Source organism: Helianthus annuus, chromosome 4 (genome assembly GCF_002127325.2).
Source record: "Helianthus annuus cultivar XRQ/B chromosome 4, HanXRQr2.0-SUNRISE, whole genome shotgun sequence".
Taxonomy (NCBI): domain Eukaryota; kingdom Viridiplantae; phylum Streptophyta; class Magnoliopsida; order Asterales; family Asteraceae; genus Helianthus; species Helianthus annuus.
This window is the reverse complement of record NC_035436.2, coordinates 163,226,419-163,245,760: the sequence shown is the minus strand read 5'-3', so window position 1 is coordinate 163,245,760 and position 19,342 is coordinate 163,226,419. Positions and strand designations below refer to the sequence as shown.

The 19,342-nt window shown below is 35.7% G+C and overlaps 1 protein-coding gene and 2 long non-coding RNA genes across 5 annotated transcripts; 2 read left to right on the top strand and 1 right to left on the bottom strand.

Moving 5' to 3' along the window:
* Positions 1–7,672: 7,672 nt before the first annotated feature.
* On the bottom strand, positions 7,673–9,403 carry LOC110935027. The gene is made up of 3 exons (XR_002588808.2): positions 9,264–9,403; positions 8,685–8,751; positions 7,673–7,892 (listed from the first exon to the last, which is right to left on the bottom strand). It is a non-coding gene; the product is annotated as an uncharacterized LOC110935027 (long non-coding RNA).
* Positions 9,404–11,458: 2,055 nt separating this feature from the next.
* LOC118491114 lies at positions 11,459–12,217 on the top strand. Its single transcript, XR_004890418.1, has 3 exons — positions 11,459–11,578; positions 11,775–11,853; positions 12,198–12,217. It is a non-coding gene; the product is annotated as an uncharacterized LOC118491114 (long non-coding RNA).
* A 33-nt stretch (positions 12,218–12,250) lies between these two features.
* LOC110935025 (oxidation resistance protein 1-like) lies at positions 12,251–13,025 on the top strand. Of its 3 annotated transcripts, none has more exons than XR_004890417.1 (4): positions 12,251–12,397; positions 12,483–12,555; positions 12,700–12,761; positions 12,867–13,025. XR_004890417.1 is itself a non-coding variant. In XM_035988581.1 (3 exons), the coding sequence occupies exons 1-3, from the start codon at positions 12,255–12,257 to the stop codon at positions 12,963–12,965; spliced, it is 315 nt and encodes a 104-aa protein (XP_035844474.1). In that variant the 5' UTR covers positions 12,251–12,254; the 3' UTR covers positions 12,966–13,025. The 3 variants fall into 3 exon arrangements, 1 of the variants encoding a protein (XP_035844474.1); XR_002588807.2 differs by having other exon boundaries at positions 12,691–12,761; XM_035988581.1 differs by lacking the exon at positions 12,700–12,761.
* Positions 13,026–19,342: the final 6,317 nt, after the last annotated feature.

Below are 19,342 nucleotides of genomic sequence, written 5' to 3'. Positions count from 1 at the left end.
TGACATTTGGGATAAATGACTAAAACACCCTTTAGGTTGGCATAATCTTATTGGTTGAAAGTGGTTCTCATGGTTCTTACAACTGGGGGTGGTTTTCATTTTAGCGGCTCCATATATATATATATAGGGTAAGGTTCATGCGAGAACCACCTTTATTGCGAGAACCGCGAGAACCAATGTGAACACAACCTAAAATAGCTGAAAAAACCTAACCCCCACCCCCCCAAAAAAAAACCTAACCCCCCTCCCCCCCTATGCTAAATGCTAAAAACTAAAACCCCCAAAAAACCTAAAACAAACCTAACCCCCCTCCCCCCTAAAAACCTAAACCCCCTTCTCCTACCCCCAAAAACCTAACCCCCACCCCCCTAAAAAAAGCTAAAATGCTAAAAACTAAACCCCCAAAACATCTAAAAAAATAAAAAAAAATCTAATTTTTTTTTTGTTTTTAATATTTTTTATGTTAAAATCGCTACTTTTAGTAGCAAAAAGAAAAATGGCTACTAAAAGTAGCGATTTTTTTACAAAAAAAATATAAAAAAATGTGTGTTTTTTAGCTATTTTTAGGCATTTTTGGTTGTGTTCACATTGTTCTCGCGGTTCTCGCAATAAAGGGTGGTTCCTAATGGATCTTTGTCCTATATATATATATATATATATATAGGGTAGGGCTCCAGCGTGAACAACCTCCCAAGAGTGAACTGCGTGAACATATATGGACCCTTGATTTCCTTTTTATTTGTTAAGGGTATGATTGTAATTATATAAAAAATTAGATTTAATGTAAGACCCAGTTTATATTACCAGATTTAACAACCTAAAAACCATGCATTTAACGCCAAAATGACGACTTAACAAAAACTTTCATCGTTTAAACCCCAAAACTAACACAACACACATGTATTGTTGTTACAACCCACATTCAAGACGGTAACTACCATTAGTTTACATAGTTTTTAAAACAAAAGTTTGGATGCGGAAGCGTTCTAAAAATGTGTGTTCGGTTCGACTCGCTTGCTTGATCTTCATCCTTTACTTGGGTACCTGAGAACTAACATTTTAAACAAGCATTAGCACTATCACTCTTGGAAATTTACGTGTTCGAATCAGGTCCGAACACTGGTTCGAGAAAATGATCAAAACAAATTTTATCAAACAGGGCTCCACCGTAATTTACGGTGTCACCATAAATTACGGTGGCTTCTGGACATTTGGGGCTTACCGTAACTCAGTAGGAATCCACCGTAAAAGAATTGCAGGCCACCGTAAATTACGGTACTACCGTAATTTACGGTACTACCGTAATTTACGGTAGACCCTGCACATAACTCCCTTGTTTAAAACGCAGTTTTCTTGCTGATTCATTATGAGTCGAAACAGCATAATTTCGCATAATTCGCTAAACGGCTGGGCTAATACTTCATACTTGTGTTTTGTTTATAACATTACTCAACTATTTCTTAATCGAGCTTGTTTACGGGAACTATCTTACACGCTAAATTACAAGACTTCTAGTTAATTGTTTGTTCTATTATCTTGCATCCAATTCAAACCTTAACTCCTATAATAAGAACAAGGCTTCTAAATTGTCTATGGTGTTCGCTACACGGCCTACACCTCATGTAATATTCACACAATATAATAAAGTCATGCTTCGTGTTTATTACCAAAACTTGTTTGACCCGTTTAGGTGCTGAGATTAAACACCTTACGGATGCTCAATTTCATGTTTATAACTTGTTTAAGGCAATAGCCAAATTCATGACATAATGGAAATTCTTGGTCCTCATGCTTTCTTTCCTTTTAAGCAACGCATAAGGCTAATAATATGTATAATGTAATGAAACGATAAAATTTCATACCTTTAGAGCGCGCCTTTTCCTCGTGAATCCCCTCTGGCTTGCCCGCTAGAGGAACCGGACTCTTTGCCTAGAAAATTCAGTTTTTAACATGTTTAGAATCATTTTCATGACCATTTTCACATCAATTATGAACCATTATCAAATATGCGTTTTTATCCAAATTTCACATTTAATCCTCACTTAGGCATTTCAACAAACACCTAGTGGGTCAGATTTTTCTATATTCAAAAACAAGTTCGGGACTTGCGATTCAACATCTAATTTCACTATAATAGTAATTTTTTGCATGCATCTTGACATCATCTTTTCAGAACTTATTTCCTAATTTTCAGATTATGCAAAACGAGAGTTATAATTTCAGCATTAAACAAGCTTCTTAAAGTTCTCTAATCACCTACAATGGTGATTATGTACCCTAAAATTATCATACAAGGTTATGTCAAGAAATCATCTAGGGTTTGATCCTAATCCTCATACTCCTTCTAATTTCAGCCATGCATCAACAATCAAGCTGAATTTCTCATGTTTCACAATTAACCTAGAATTTGTGATGTAACAAAATTACTGAATTTCACATACCTTTTGATCCTTACAACGAGGTGTTTACTAATATGTGATTAGAGCTCGATTTGGAACAGATTTGGGGCTTCAATTGAAGGGACTTTGGTGTGAAACTTAGGGTTTTGGAGAACCCCTGTCGCCCCTCCTCTCTTGATCGACCAGACACACCAATTTTGGTGTGTTTGGTTTATTTATGGTCACAACTAGTAATTAACTTTTGGCTTTTGTCAAGTTTAGCCCTTTAATTATGATCCTCTCTAAGTCTTAGTTATTTTTAACCATAGTATGTATTATTTCAAGACTTGAACTTAACTAGGTTAAGTTCCTAGTTGGTAAATTCTTGTTTATCAATTCTTTGAATTTTTATGATATAAAGATTTATATTTTAGGGGTGTTACAAGTCCACCCCCCTTAAAAAGGGTTTCGTCCCCGAAACCGAATTACATACCAAATAATGTCGGGTGTAGACGTCGCATCTCCTCTTCGGATTCCCAAGTAGTGTCTGACCCTTTTCTGTGCTCCCATTTGACCTTGACTTGGGCTATCACCTTGTTCCTCAAACTTTTCTCCTTACGATCTAAAATCGCAATCGGTTTTACCACATAGTTGAGGCTGTTATCCACTTCAATATCGTCGTAGTGGATATGAGCAGTTTTGTCGGCCAAACATTTTCGAAGATGTGATACGTGGAACGTGCTATGAATTCCACTCAACTCTTCGGGTAATTCAAGTCGATAAGCTACTTTACCAACCCGTTCAACGATTCTAAATGGCCCAATAAATCTTGGGCTTAACTTCCCCCTTTTTCTGAATCTAATAATACCCTTCCATGGGGAGACTTTTAGCATGACCATATCGCCAACCTGAAATTCAATTGGCCTATTCCTTTTATCCACATATGCCTTCTGTCGGTCTTGAGCCGCTTTCAAGTGTGCCCGAACTATGTCGATTTTTGCATTTGTAGTTCGGATTACATCGGCAGGTGCTAGTCCCCGCGGACCTACTTCTCCCCAACATACCGGGGTCCGACATTTTCTGCCATATAATAGCTCATACGGGGCCATTTTAATACTCGCGTGATAGCTATTGTTATATGCAAATTCGACCAAGGGTAGATGGACATCCCAACTACCTCCAAAGTCAATAATGCAAGCCCGTAGCATATCTCCCAACGTTTGTATTGTTCTTTCACTCTGCCCATCCGTTTGTGGATGGTAAGCAGTGCTAAGGAACAATTTAGTTCCCATCTGTTCTTGGAATTCACGCCAGAATTTCGAAGTAAACCGAGTATCTCTGTCTGACACAATAGATATCGGTACCCCATGTCTTGCTATGATTTCATTGGTATAAACCTCCGACATTTTCTCAGATGTATAAGTCTCACGAATCGGAATAAAGTGAGCGCTTTTAGTTAACCTATCTACGACTACCCAAATAGTATCAAAACCACGACTTGTTTTAGGCAGTTTGGTCAATAGGTCCATCGTAATTTGCTCCCATTTCCAAACCGGGATTTCTAACGGTTGAAGTTTACCATATGGCTTTTGGTGTTCCGCCTTGACTTGAAGGCACGTCAAACACTTTTCCACGTATTTCACCGTGTCCTGCTTCATTCCGGGCCACCAATAGTTTTGCTTCAAGTCATGATACATTTTGGTCGCTCCCGGGTGAATGGAATAACGGGATTTATGAGCTTCATCAAGTAGAAGCTTCTTAACCCCACATGTGTTAGGAACCCAGATTCTATTAAAACGAGTCTTTAGGCCGTGACTGCCCACCTCAAGGTCCTTAACTTGGCCGATAATTCTTTCCTTTTTCCAGTTTTCCGCCTTTACAGCTTCATTCTGTGCTTCTCGAATTCGTTCTAGTAAACTTGAAGTCACAACCAATTGCATTGATCGTACCCGTATCGGGGTATAATCTGTTTTGCGACTCAGCGCATCGGCGACTACATTGGCCTTACCGGGGTGGTAATGTATTTCGCAATCAAAGTCCTTGACGGTTTCTAACCACCGCCTTTGCCGCATGTTTAATTCCTTCTGGTCGAAGAAATATTTCAAGCTTTTATGGTCGGTAAAGATTGTAAACTTTACTCCGTACAAGTAATGTCTCCATATCTTTAAGGCAAACACCACCACTGCCAATTCTAAGTCGTGAACCGGATATTTAATTTCATGAATCTTCAATTGCCTCGAGGCGTAGGCGATGACCTTGCCTCGTTGCATTAACACGCATCCGAGCCCCAATTGAGAAGCGTCCGAGTAAACCACCATGTCTTCGGTCCCTTCCGGTAATGTCAGTACCGGAGCGTGGGTCAATTTTTTCCTTGAGTGTTTGGAAAGCTTCTTCTTGCTTAATGCCCCACACGAACTTTTCCTCCTTACGAGTTAATTTGGTCAATGGTAAGGCAATTTTGGAGAAATCCTGTATGAATCTCCGATAATATCCCGCAAGCCCTAAAAAGCTTCGGATTTCCGAGGGATTTCTTGGAGGGCTCCATTTCGACACAGCTTCTATCTTGGACGGGTCTACTAGTACTCCATCAGCACTAATAAGATGCCCAAGAAACTGTACCTCCCGTAGCCAGAAGGCACACTTCGTGAATTTTGCATACAACTTCTCTCGTCTGAGGGTGTCTAATATTTCCCGCAAATGACACACGTGATCGGCCTCGCTCTTTGAATATATCAAAATGTCGTCGATAAATACAATTACCGACTTATCTAGCATGGGTTTGCAAACCCGGTTCATGAGGTCCATGAAAGCCGCGGGCGCATTGGTCAATCCGAAAGGCATTACGAGGAATTCATAATGCCCGTACCTCGTACGGAAAGCCGTCTTGGGTACGTCCTCCTCCTTGACTTTCAATTGGTGATAACCGGATCGGAGATCAATTTTGGAAAACCAACTTGCTCCTTGTAGTTGGTCAAATAAATCATCAATTCTTGGGAGCGGGTATCGATTCTTCACCGTGAGTTTGTTTAACTCTCGGTAATCGATACACATGCGCATACTGCCATCCTTCTTCTTCACGAATAAGACTGGTGCGCCCCACGGAGACACACTCGGTCGGATAAACCCCTTGTCAAGAAATTCCTGAATTTGAGACATCAATTCTTGTAACTCCGACGGTGCAAGCCGGCATGGCGCCTTGGCCACGGGTTTTGCGCCCGGAATCAATTCGATTCCGAACTCTACCTCCCGTTCTGGCGGTATCCCCGGTAGTTCTTCCGGGAACACGTCTTCATAATCTCGCACGACTGGTACATCCCCAATTTTGAGGAGTTCTTTTTCCGTTTCGCTTGCATATACCATAAAGGCCTTGCATCCATGTTTCATGAGCTTATGAGCTTCTAGCATTGTGCATATCACTGGGTTACCTCCTTTTTCTCCATATATCGTAACTTGTTTTCCACTAGGAGACGTTAGCTTTATTTCCTTTCGGAAACAAACCACCTTTTCGTGGTAACGGGATAGCCAATCCATTCCCACTACCACTTGAAATTCTCCCATCGACATCGGGATCAAGTCTATTGTGTATTCCTCGTCATCAATATTCATCGTGCAGTTTTCACATACATCACAGACAATAAAGCTTTTATTATTACCTATCTCTACCTCTAAAGGCATAGGTAATTTTGTTAGAACAAATGAAGGGTGTCGAATAAACCCATATGAAACAAAGGATTTATTCGCACCAGTATCAAATAACACACGTGCGGGAATTGAATTTATAGTGAATGTACCTGAGACCACGTCAGGTTCGACCTTTGCTTCAGCAGCGGTCAATTGAAAAGATCTTGCTTTGGCTTTTGTGGCTTCACCTTTTGAGTCTTGCCCTTCTTTCTTTCCTGCCAATTCTGGGCACTCCGATCTTTTGTGACCCGTTCGGTAACAGTTGTAACAAACGGTCACTTTTTCCGGGCATGATATAGCCATATGTCCCGTTTTTCGACATATAGGACAAGGCTTATCTTTGAAGCGACATTCACCCTTATGATTCTTGCCGCAGATTTTGCAACTTGGTGTACCGCCCTTTGCATCTGATTTCTTCGTCGTTTCATTCGTTCTTGCTTTCTTGGTAGGGCTTGGATTTATATCCTGTGCCTTTCGTTCACCCCGCTCTATACTCTTTTTCAACTCAATCTCCCTTTCCCGAGCAGCATTGACAATCTCGGTAAGGGTCTCATACTTTGAAGGGGTTATGAACTCCCTATATTCTGCGCTCAGCATGTTATGGTAGTAATACACTTTTTGCTCTTCGTTTGTTATCAGATCGTCACAGAACTTCATTTTGTCCATAAACATCCCCGTGATCTTGTCTATGGATTCACCCTTGTGTCTGAGTTGCATGAACTCTTCCTTGATCTTGTTTATAACCGCTTTGGGGCTATGGTGTTTAAGAAACGGCGTCTTAAACTTCTCCCACGTCATGGCCTTGGCCGCTTCGTTTCCAATCTCCTTCTTTTTATTATCCCACCAGTCCTTCGCTTGACCTCTTAACTGACCCGTACCATAAGCTACGTAGTCAGTCTCATCACAATGGGTTCTCTCGAATACTCCCTCGATATCGCCTATCCATCGCTGACACACGATTGGATCAACCTCCCCATTATATATAGGTGGTTTACAAGCTATGAATTCCTTGTATGAACAAGGTTTTCGTTCCCCAGATTTTTCCTTTGCTAGATTTGAATTATCTTCTAGCTTCTTGATTCTCTCTTCTACCACTGATAAAACCGTATTTTGGATTTTATCAATGAAGTTCGACAAACTGTTTTCGATCGCCTTTCCAACCTCTTCGGCAATCACTATTCTCATTTGTTCGGTGACTCTTGGCACCGCATCACCATCACCTCCGCTTGCCATCTTTGATACTGAAATGTTTACATACATTGTTAAACATTTCATTTGTAATACATGTTTTACTTGTTTTGATTTGATCAAGTTCGTAACTTGACTCAATCATTCTTGTTTCATGCCTTTCTTGTGTTTGAGTGTGCTTACACACTCTTGATTCTATTATTCTTGTTTCATGCTTTTCTTGTGTTTGAGTGTGTTTACACACTCTTTTCCATGCATATTTGTTCGTGAATTATTTCTATACTCCTTAAATTTTACTTAAGCAATTACTCTTACCGGATGTTGATCAAGCTTGAACCGAACACTTATTGGCAACCTTAAGCTCTGATTACCAACTTGTAAGACCCAGTTTATATTACCAGATTTAACAACCTAAAAACCATGCATTTAACGCCAAAATGACGACTTAACAAAAACTTTCATCGTTTAAACCCCAAAACTAACACAACATACATGTATTGTTGTTACAACCCACATTCAAGACGGTAACTACCATTAGTTTACATAGTTTTTAAAACAAAAGTTTGGATGCGGAAGCGTTCTAAAAATGTGTGTTCGGTTCGACTCGCTTGCTTGATCTTCATCCTTTACTTGGGTACCTGAGAACTAACATTTTAAACAAGCATTAGCACTATCACTCTTGGAAATTTACGTGTTCGAATCAGGTCCGAACACTGGTTCGAGAAAATGATCAAAACAAATTTTATCAAACAGGGCTCCACCGTAATTTACGGTGTCACCGTAAATTACGGTGGCTTCTGGACATTTGGGGCCTACCGTAACTCAGTAGGAATCCACCGTAAAAGAATTGCAGGCCACCGTAAATTACGGTACTACCGTAATTTACGGTAGACCCTGCACATAACTCCCTTGTTTAAAACGCAGTTTTCTTGCTGATTCATTATGAGTCGAAACAACATAATTTCGCATAATTCGCTAAACGGCTGGGCTAATACTTCATACTTGTGTTTTGTTTATAACATTACTCAACTATTTCTTAATCGAGCTTGTTTACGGGAACTATCTTACACGCTAAATTACAAGACTTCTAGTTAATTGTTTGTTCTATTATCTTGCATCCAATTCAAACCTTAACTCCTATAATAAGAAAAGGCTTCTAAATTGTCTTTGGTATTCGCTACACGGCCTACACCTCATGTAATATTCACACAATATAATAAAGTCATGCTTCGTGTTTATTACCAAAACTTGTTTGACCCGTTTAGGTGCTGAGATTAAACACCTTACGGATGCTCAATTTCATGTTTATAACTTGTTTAAGGCAATAGCCAAATTCATGACATAATGGAAATTCTTGGTCCTCATGCTTTCTTTCCTTTTAAGCAACGCATAAGGCTAATAATATGTATAATGTAATGAAACGATAAAATTTCATACCTTTAGAGCGCGCCTTTTCCTCGTGAATCCCCTCCGGCTTGCCCGCTAGAGGAACCGGACTCTTTGCCTAGAAAATTCAGTTTTTAACATGTTTAGAATCATTTTCATGACCATTTTCACATCAATTATGAACCATTATCAAATCTGCGTTTTTATCCAAATTTCACATTTAATCCTCACTTAGGCATTTCAACAAACACCTAGTGGGTCAGATTTTTCTATATTCAAAAACAAGTTCGGGACTTGCGATTCAACATCTAATTTCACTATAATAGTAATTTTTTGCATGCATCTTGACATCATCTTTTCAGAACTTATTTCCTAATTTTCAGATTATGCAAAACGAGAGTTATAATTTCAGCATTAAACAAGCTTCTTAAAGTTCTCTAATCACCTACAATGGTGATTATGTACCCTAAAATTATCATACAAGGTTATGTCAAGAAATCATCTAGGGTTTGATCCTAATCCTCATACTCCTTCTAATTTCAGCCATGCATCAACAATCAAGCTGAATTTCTCATGTTTCACAATTAACCTAGAATTTGTGATGTAACAAAATTACTGAATTTCACATACCTTTTGATCCTTACAACGAGGTGTTTACTAATATGTGATTAGAGCTCGATTTGGAACAGATTTGGGGCTTCAATTGAAGGGATTTTGGTGTGAAACTTAGGGTTTTGGAGAACCCCTGTCGCCCCTCCTCTCTTGATCGACCAGACACACCAATTTTGGTGTGTTTGGTTTGTTTTTGGTCACAACTAGTAATTAACTTTTGGCTTTTGTCAAGTTTAGCCCTTTAACTATGATCCTCTCTAAGTCTTAGTTATTTTTAACCATAGTATGTATTATTTCAAGACTTGAACTTAACTAGGTTAAGTTCCTAGTTGGTAAATTCTTGTTTATCAATTCTTTGAATTTTTATGATATAAAGATTTATATTTTAGGGGTGTTACATTTAAATCATTATTTTAATAATTGAATTAAGTTACATCTTTCCTAATTTAAATTCATTATCCATATTATGTTTATTTATTAATAAGATAATTATCAAAACAAACAACAAATCACCAGATTTCAATTTTAATTTTTATTTCAGATTTCATCACCAGAATTCAAATTTTGATTTTTAAGATCCACGTCACCTTCATATTTCAACGGCATACACACGTGTACTTTGATATAAATAGAACAGTACACATGTGTACTCAGCAACGTGCATATGTGTACAATAATTCACAGGTGTACATTAACATTCAATACAAATTTTTTTTTTGAGATATCACAAAAAAACAGACGATATACACATGTGTACGTCGCATTAAAAAGAGGGCAAAATCCGAATACACATGTGTACATCGCATTTAAACAAATAATTATTTTAATAATTGAATTAAGTTACATCTTTCATAATCCTTGATTTGATTTGTGAGAGATTTATGCAATCAATTTAAGAGGATAATTGATTACTTGATTTGTGAGAGATTTATGCAATCAATTTAAGAATGAAATTAGACATATACCCTTTTTGTATTTAATTAAATGGAAAAAATTAACCAAATAATTACTGTCATGCCACTCACTTTAATCTCAAGATCATAAAAATCAAGGGCCCAGATCAGTTCACGCAGTTCACTCTTGGGATTTTGTTCACGTTTGAACCTAATCCTATATATATATATACAGGGAGAGGATCATGAGAAAACTAGATATAAATGAGAAAACTAGAAAACTAACTAAAATCCACTAAAAAGGAGGGGGAGGGAGACTTTTAATGAAGGAGGGGTAAAATTGAAAAAAAAAATATATATATAACTTTTCAAACATTTCCCATTTCTCCATACGTTATCATTTTAAAACAAAAATGGCACCATAAGATCACAAATTTTCTTATCTTTCATTCAAGTATATTCGAGCATATTTTTATGAGATAAAAAAAGATTTATGGTGTCGTCTTGTTTTCAACACTATTATTATAGTAGTGCACATGTGCAATATAACATGTACTACAATTGCATTACATGCTTAAAATTAGCTTTTTGAGTCTAGTTTAGCTTTTAAGGTTAGTTTTTTTGAAGGTTTAGGATTAGGATTAGGTTTTTGGGTGTGGGGGGAGGGGGGGGGGGGTTTAGGTTTTTGGGGGGTGGGGTGGGGGGTTTAGGTTTTTTTCGGGTTTATGTTTAGGGTTTAGTTTTAGGTTTTTGGGGGGTGGGGGGTGGGGGGTTTAGGTTTTTGGGGGGGTGGGGGGGGGTTTAGGCTTTTGGTGGGAGGGTGAATTTAGGTTTTTGGGGGGTGGGGTGGGGGGGGGGGTTTAGGTTTTTGGGGGGTGTCGGTGGGGGGTGGGTTAAGTGGTTTAGGCTTTCCGTATTAGTGCACATGTGAAGTACAACAAATTTTTTTTTTTGAAAGTTTTTTTCCATACATAAAAAGTAGCGATTTTTCTTTAAAGAATTGTAAAAAAAAAATTGGTATTTTTTAGGTTTTTTTAGTTAGTTTTTTGGTTTTCTCATTTAAACTAGTTTTCTCATGATCCATCCCCTATATATATATATATATATATACTACTTTATAAAGCATATAGGAAGGATAGAAATGGTCATTTGCTACTTTACAAGTCTTTGAAACCCATTGTACAAACCTGTTAAGCACAAAGTGTTGAAAACTTGTTTTCAACACCTGATGATACCCACGCGGATCTTACCGGATCAACTTGACCCGTTTTTAGTTTGATGGATCCAATATATTCTTTCTATCACTCTCTAAACCACAACTATTTCATCCGCCGCTCCACCTTTCTCTACAAACCCTAGATCCTCCACCGCACCTCCACCTTTCATCCATGGAACCGGTCGTTGCCATCACCGTCTTCTCCCCTTTCATCCATGGAACCGGTACCGTTTTTTACCCTATCTTGTACGTTTTTTTTAAATCTTTGTCAGATCTGTGATAATACTTTTAGATCTGTGATAATACTTTTAGATCTGTGTTGGTTTTGTGATTTTTTTAATGTTCTGTGAATGGATCAACATAGAGAGTATATATTTTTGTATTGATTAGGGTTTTTGTTTTCTGGAAATTTGAATATAGTTGAAGACGAAGACCGATGAACAGGTGAAAGAGAGAACACTGCGGCTTGGTTCAAGAACCTTCAAATTCAGCCTTAGTGGTACCGTTTTTTTACCCTATCTATAGTTTTGTTTGTTAAATTTTATATCATTTAAGTTTTTTATAAACATCAAGACTGTTAAAGTGAAGAACAGTATATGAGGTTTAAATCACCAGTCTTGCAAAAATGCTAGAAAAGAAAAGAAAAAAACAACATAAATCTACACATTATAAGAAATCTACATATTAGTGAACTTGGTGCTGTTATTTGGTTTCATTTAAATTCATGTTAAGGTAAGTTAATTGGCATATTACTGTTACCCAACTTGACCCTGCGACACATCTGTTTTCCTATCTTTATTTGTATTAACCTAATTTTTTGGCTTGGTGATTTGGTGGCTACAGCCAAAACTAAGGGATATACCAGTGAGGTTCTAGAAGAGGAGGGTTGGGCTCTTGTGTATGACAAATCTGGATAAACTGAGCGGGCCTAAACTACTGAATATGTCAGAACCATCGCAGCTTATGACTGAAGACACACGGGCTGCTCTTTATGTTGCACTCCCGGTTCTTAGTCGAGGAAAGAAATGGGTCCTGCTGTACAGGTATTGCATTTGATTTTGATTGTGTTGTATGGAAGAATTTGTAGTGTTATGTTATTTTTATTTTGTATTTGGTTTTCATATGCAGTACATGGAGGCATGGTATATCTTTGTCAACTTTGTATAGAAGAAGTAATCTTTCCCCCGGGCTAAGTCTGTTGGTAAGTCCGAATTCAACCTGTTTATATCTTTGGGTCAAACTGGTCGCAAGGCGTCCAAAGTGTATATTTTAGACATAAAACCTTCTAAATTATCTTTAAACTGAAACTTGATTAACAAATTTCAGGATGTCGGAGATCATAAAGAGGCGGTGTTTGGTGGTTTAGTTGAGGCACCCTTGAAACCGTCAACTAAGAAAAGATATTAGGTATGCTTATTTGAGACCTCCAACCAAGAAAAGATATGAAATACATATTGATTAACTTCTTTTTATTTTTAATCATTCTTTCACTGGTTGGTGAATACTATACAGGGATCAAATGATACATTTGTTTTCACAAATACCCCTGGTTGTCCTGTTATATTTCGTCCAACAGGAACTGCAGTTTTTCTCAATACAGACTTTCCTTGAGATTAGTAGTGGCAAAATGGGCGGGTTGAGAAACATGTGAAAACAAATTTGGGTCAAAACAAATTTGGTAAGAATAGTTGTATTTTTCGTTTACGTGTTGTTTTGATCTGATCTGATCAGATCAAGTGTTAGTCAATGTATACTGATTGATTCGAATTCCTTAATTCATTTTGAACGTGTTTGATTTTGTTAGGTTTTGGTTATGAATATTTGCTCTATTATGTGTTGTTTTGGTGCATCTGTTTAGAAATGGAGGTCTGTTTGGCTTGATTTGTGTAGATTCAAAATTATTATCAACATAGGGCATATTTGAGATATGAAGACTGAGTGATTGGTATATGTGTTACATCTCGGAAGTCATGACAGAATGAGTGTTTGCTTTGCTCACATTATGAATTAAGAAAAGTTTTGTATGCTTATTCGGATGGACTAATCAATGTTGACTGCATGCCATGAAAAGTGGAATAAATCTGCTGGATAGCTTGCTATAGGTGGTTATGGGTTTACTCTTTATCTATAGGTGTCTGTATGACTTAAACTGTGAAACTATATATATGTGTGAGATTCAGTTTTTGTTCTTAGATTCATAGATAGAAGATGTTCTTAGATTCAATTTTTGTTCTTGAATTCATTTCTTGTTCTTAAACTCAATTTTTGTACTAAAATTATCATTAACAATATTGTTTTTATTACTAAAACAATAATTTACAAATAGAGAAGTTTTTTTTTGAAACGGTATATGAAGTCTAAATCTGTATTTTCATACGTTTTTGTTCGCTATTTGAGTCTGATCTGTTTAATACTTATACAGTGTTTGGATAGGGTTCAATGACACCGAATCGATGATTTTCTCTCTATTCGACACAAGATCCACTGGGGTTGACCCTGATGTTTTCTTTGCATTTTAGGGGGAACATGGGTGCTTCTCTCCCAGGGCATACAAAACACAGGTTATTGGCGGCAGCTCGCCATATTTAACATATAAAAAAACTTTATATGTTAAATTTGGCGGGCTTCCGCTAATAATCTGTGTTTTGTATGCCCTGTGGAGAGAAGCACCCATTTTCCCCCTAAAAAGCATAGAAAACCTTTGGCGATTCAACCCGCCGCAAGTCGAAACCGACAATGAATCAGGTAAAAACTCTAAACAGCTTTGCACTTGCATCAAATGATAACTCTTTTTAATAAACTTTTTGAATAAACTTATTGTTTGACAGATTAGATTAGCAACTTTTTGAATAAACTTATTGTTTACTTAGAATCCAACTTCAAGTTATAATCCAAAGACTTTTTCATATTCTTAATAAGTATTTAGTTAGAATAATATCTTTTAATATATCTCAACCTTTTCAGAAACCAAGTCAAGTCAGAAATGGTCTGTTTGACTTTTGTCCTTTTTGTTTTTTTACTACTTATCAGAAATAGTCATGTCATCTGTAAAGCAATATTTTACTATTAGTCTGAAAGAGAGCATGTTTCTAAAGCAAGATTAACAATATTGTTTTTATTACTAAAACAATAATTTACAAATAGAGAAGTTTTTTTATGAAAACAATTAAAACCAGTCAACTATTACCCCTTTCATATTCTTAATAAGTCTTTAGTTAGATTAAATCATATAACCCTTTTTAGTTATCGTGTCCTAAAACCCTTAAATCATGTCCTAAAAGGATTATTTCTTAAATCATGTCCTAAAAGGATTATTTCTTAAATCATATAACCCTTTCTTAAATCATGTCCTAAAAGAACTTAAATCATATAACCCTTTCTTAAATCATATAACTGGTTTCACCTGGTAAAAACTCTAAACAGCTTTGCACTTGCATCAAATGATAACTCTTTTTAATAAACTTTTTGAATAAACTTATTGTTTGACAGATTAGATCAGCAACTTTTTGAATAAACTTATTGTTTACTTAGAATCCAACTTCAAGTTATAATCCAAAGACTTTTTTCATATTCTTAATAAGTCTTTAGTTAGAATAATATCTTTTAATATATCTCAATCTTTTCAGAAACCAAGTCAAGTCAGAAATGGTCTGTTTGACTTTTGTCCTTTTTGTTTTTTTACTACTTATCAGAAATAGTCATGTCATCTGTAAAGCAATATTTTACTATTTTACTGTTGTCTGAAAGAGAGCTTGCTTGCTTCAGTCTCTATATTGACTCTTTGCATCTGGATCTTACGTTGTTTCTCGGCTCTAACATCAAGGTTTCACATTTTTTGTCGGCTTTTTACATCTGCCTCTTGCATTGTTGTAAGTTCTTCCAAATTTCTTGGTTTTTTGTAACTTTTAACTGTGTCTTTAAACTTTAGAAGGTTGTAAATGTTGAAATAACTGTGGTTTTTGGATCTGTATTGTTTAACTGCCTCTTTGTTTTTTTTTTATTAATTAGTTTTTGTTGTTGAATCCAGATGTATTGTTTAACTGCCTCTTTTTATTAAATAGTTTTTGTTGTTGAAATCCTGTCAAAATTTTATCGGTTGAAGGTTGTTTGTTTGATATAACTGTTTCCTGATTGTTTGATATAACTGTCTGATATAACTGTTTAATATAACCATTCGGTTTTTATCATTTAACGATTCGGGTCGATTCGGGTTGAAACTTAAAACTGATCATCTAAGATGAACCGTTTGTTTGATCTTTTTATCATTAATTTTTTTTATACGAACTAACGATTTAGAAGATATTTATAAAAATCAGTTTAAACTAAGAAAACATAACCCTTAAATTACCATACATGTAAACTATAGGTCGGCAACTGATTTGGTTTGTGGCTTTCCAGATTTTTTCCGATGTTAACATTAAATTTAGTATGCAAATATTCACTCAAATTAGTGTTAATATTTTTCGATTTGCACATTAATTTTTAAATACTAATACCTCTTATATTATATTTATTATACTACATATACATTTATCAAGTTGGTTATAGTGTTATAGACAACACCTTTCATTCCAGTTTGTACATATTAGTTTGATGGATAACATATTAAATTGTTGGCCTTTGATATAAAAAACAGTTCCACCACTTCATTCAAAAAAAAATATGATTAGCATCATGTAATATACAATTAGAACTAGAACTGCATCCATTCATAGAGCGAGTTTGATTGACCCAGAATTTTCATAAACATACAAAAATAAAATTCAAACAGTTAGAAATAACTAAACTGATAAATTACATAACAAAATTACCATTAACAACTTGATAAAAATCTGTTACATTGTGTTCATATAATGTTTCTCAAGTTGCACATTAATTTTTAAATACTAATACCTCTTATTTACTGTTTTATTTTCATATGTTTTCTGGGTAATTTTTCATTTACTATTGTCTGCGTGGTTTATTACCAATTCAAGAAAACCCATAATACAGTGTTTCCTAAAGTTACATAAATTTTATTAACAACCAATGGGCAAAATATTTACGAAGATTGATTGGTTCGATTAAAGTTAAATAAATGAATATGAAGGTGTTACTTTAGTGTGCGTTTGCATCTCTAAAATTATAGAAGTAAACTTTATATTAGAGTGATTTAGCTTATCTAAATGTAAAAAAACAAATAAAAGAAAAAGGCGTTAAGAAAAAAAAGAATTACATTTTGGTTAGTTAAAAAGTAAATAAAATATAAAGAGTAGTTGTTTGGAGATAAATAGAATTATAAAAATTGTATGTTTCAGTTTACACAATCCTTTTTTTATATTTAACCAAACTATTTTTATTTGCTTTAAAATTGATCTTTATATCCAATCAAAATTGTATTTTTCAGTTTATAAATCACTCCAAACAAATATCAATTGAGAGGTATGGGTGGTGGTTATCCAATTCCCGTTGAACCACAAGGGTCAACAAACCATGGACGATCATCCCGTCGCCATTTAAACCTTCCTGATTCAAACCCTCTAACTTCAAACCCTGAAGTTAGAAACCCTTTTCGTCCGATGGCAAACCCACCTCCGATGTCAAACCCACCTCCGGTGGCAAACCCTCATCCGGTGACAAACGCTGAACATGATGATCCATTTGGTTGGACGGATGAAGAGTTGAATTGGGCGTATGACTATACATTCGCTCAACTACAATTTGGTGGACTACAAATTGAGGAGGGGCATCATCGTCCGGTGGCAAACACTCCTATACTGCCTATGCATCCTCCACCTTCAAACCCCCCTTATGTGGAAAACCACAGTCAAATACAAGAACTATCGAGCTGGGCTGAAGGGTACGAAACTGACCTTGGGGCGGTTTACGGACCACCATTGGATGAAGAAATGGTTTGGGAACCTTAGAACAACTTTGATGATGACTGTAGTTTTTTTTTCTCGAATCAGTTTGAATCTTAATTATGTATTAGTTTAATTTTAAATTTGTTGTTTAATTTTAATCATGTTTTAGTTTAAGTTTAAGTTTCTGGAGTTTTTATTTTTTTTAGTTAACTAACATTAAACACTTAATAGGATATGTCTGATCATTTTTCCGTTGAAGAATTTTCATCATTGAGAAATGATAGAGCATGGTATAATATAATCTTTGTTAAGGTGGAGTTTATTTGGCATGACGTCGATGAAAAGAGATTAGTGGTTATTTTTCTTGATCAACACGTAAGAACATTATTTTAATTTACTTTGTGTTGTACGAGTAAGCGTTTTTCCACCACTAAATTTCTTTTCTTTTTAGAGACAAAAAATTGTTGCGTTCGTCCCACAACATTTGATACACATATATAATGACGCGGCATTGATGGGTGGTTTTTTTTTTCCTTGAATCATTTCCAAATTGAGAATCTCAACTATCATGAGTGCCCAAAATACCAGAATTACGTGTTAGTTTGGTCCGAGAAAAAAAATTGTCATCAACGAATATACAAAGCTTTCTTCACTTATGCTTACGATTCCAAGGGTGCTTCTTTATATCCATTGGTCCATTCCATTATAGAATTGAAGCATGACAGGAGACCTCAAATGGATATTGTTGGTACATATAAATTCTCTATCTATATTTTTTATTAAATATATAAAACTTTATATATGTATGTATAATATATGGTGTATACGATTTGTAAAAATTTTGTTATAGATGTGGTTGGGAGAATAATAGAAGGCAAACGTGATCGATGTTGTTTTGAACTTTCTCTTCAAGACAAGATGTAAGTTATTATTTATTATTAACATATTACAAACATAATATTTACATTATATGTAAGAAAATATTATTATTAGAAGAACTTTAACACAAAATCGTAATATACAGTGGTCACACAATACAATTGTTTTTGTCTGCCCTGAAGCCTTCCGATGTTATACGTTCCATTCGAGCTGTGCAACAAAGGTCTATCATATATGTATCACGTGTCAAGTTGGTTCATCTACCAGATAGTATGTTATGCTTTAGACATGAACATTCTAAAAATTAGTTAGATTTAATGGCTCATGTAATTTAATAAAAATTATATTTTATTTGTTATTTCAGTTAATATTTTGAAGTCTACGGAGTTGAGTACGATTACGTACGAACCAGATATGGTCGAGGCACGGGATATTTAAATTATGGATCGTTATCCAAGTTTGTGTTTAAGTTAGAAACATTTGGTGTTGTTTTATGTTTAGTTGTTGAATATTAAAGTCTCTCTTGGTGTTTCGTGTTTTGCTTTTTGTTTCCCTCATATTGAAGTAATTGTAGAAGTATGCTTTACTTTGTTATTACAAGTATGTTATATTGCTTGATTTACATGTAATGGTTACACCTATGTTTCACCAAACTATAATCTTCTTAGATTGGACAACTAAATAATCATTATCTGTGTTAAACAAAGGTATAACCATGGCTGACCTTCCTGTTCATACAATCGTGTTTGAGATATTAACGAGGGTGCCAGCGAAGGATGTAGGTCGTTCTAAGAGTGTATGTAAGCAATGGTATGCGTTACTGTCAACACAAGATTTCGTAAGGATACATTGTTCTCGCTCATTAGTTTCATCTAACCAGAGAGTTCTACTAATTGACGACCTAACATGCTCTGTTCGTCCGATCATCTCTAAATCCAATGACTATGGGCCAGGCTCCATAGTTATATTTCCATTCTATCACCAAAATAATGATGTCTCAATACTTTCACATTTGAATGGATTGTTGTGTGTTTGCTTGAATCATACATACGAGCTGCTTCTTTGGAATCCAACAACTACTGCTTTCAAGCGTTTGTCAACTCCTGATTCTCATGGATTCTATATAAATAACCTTGATGCCGTTGGTTTGTACGTTGACGCTGACGATGATTACAAGGTCTTGCATATAAAGCATAGGAGTGGTGTACTTGGTGTCTATGTTTATTCTAGGGAAGTAGACTCTTGGAGAAATATTCCTTTCATAAC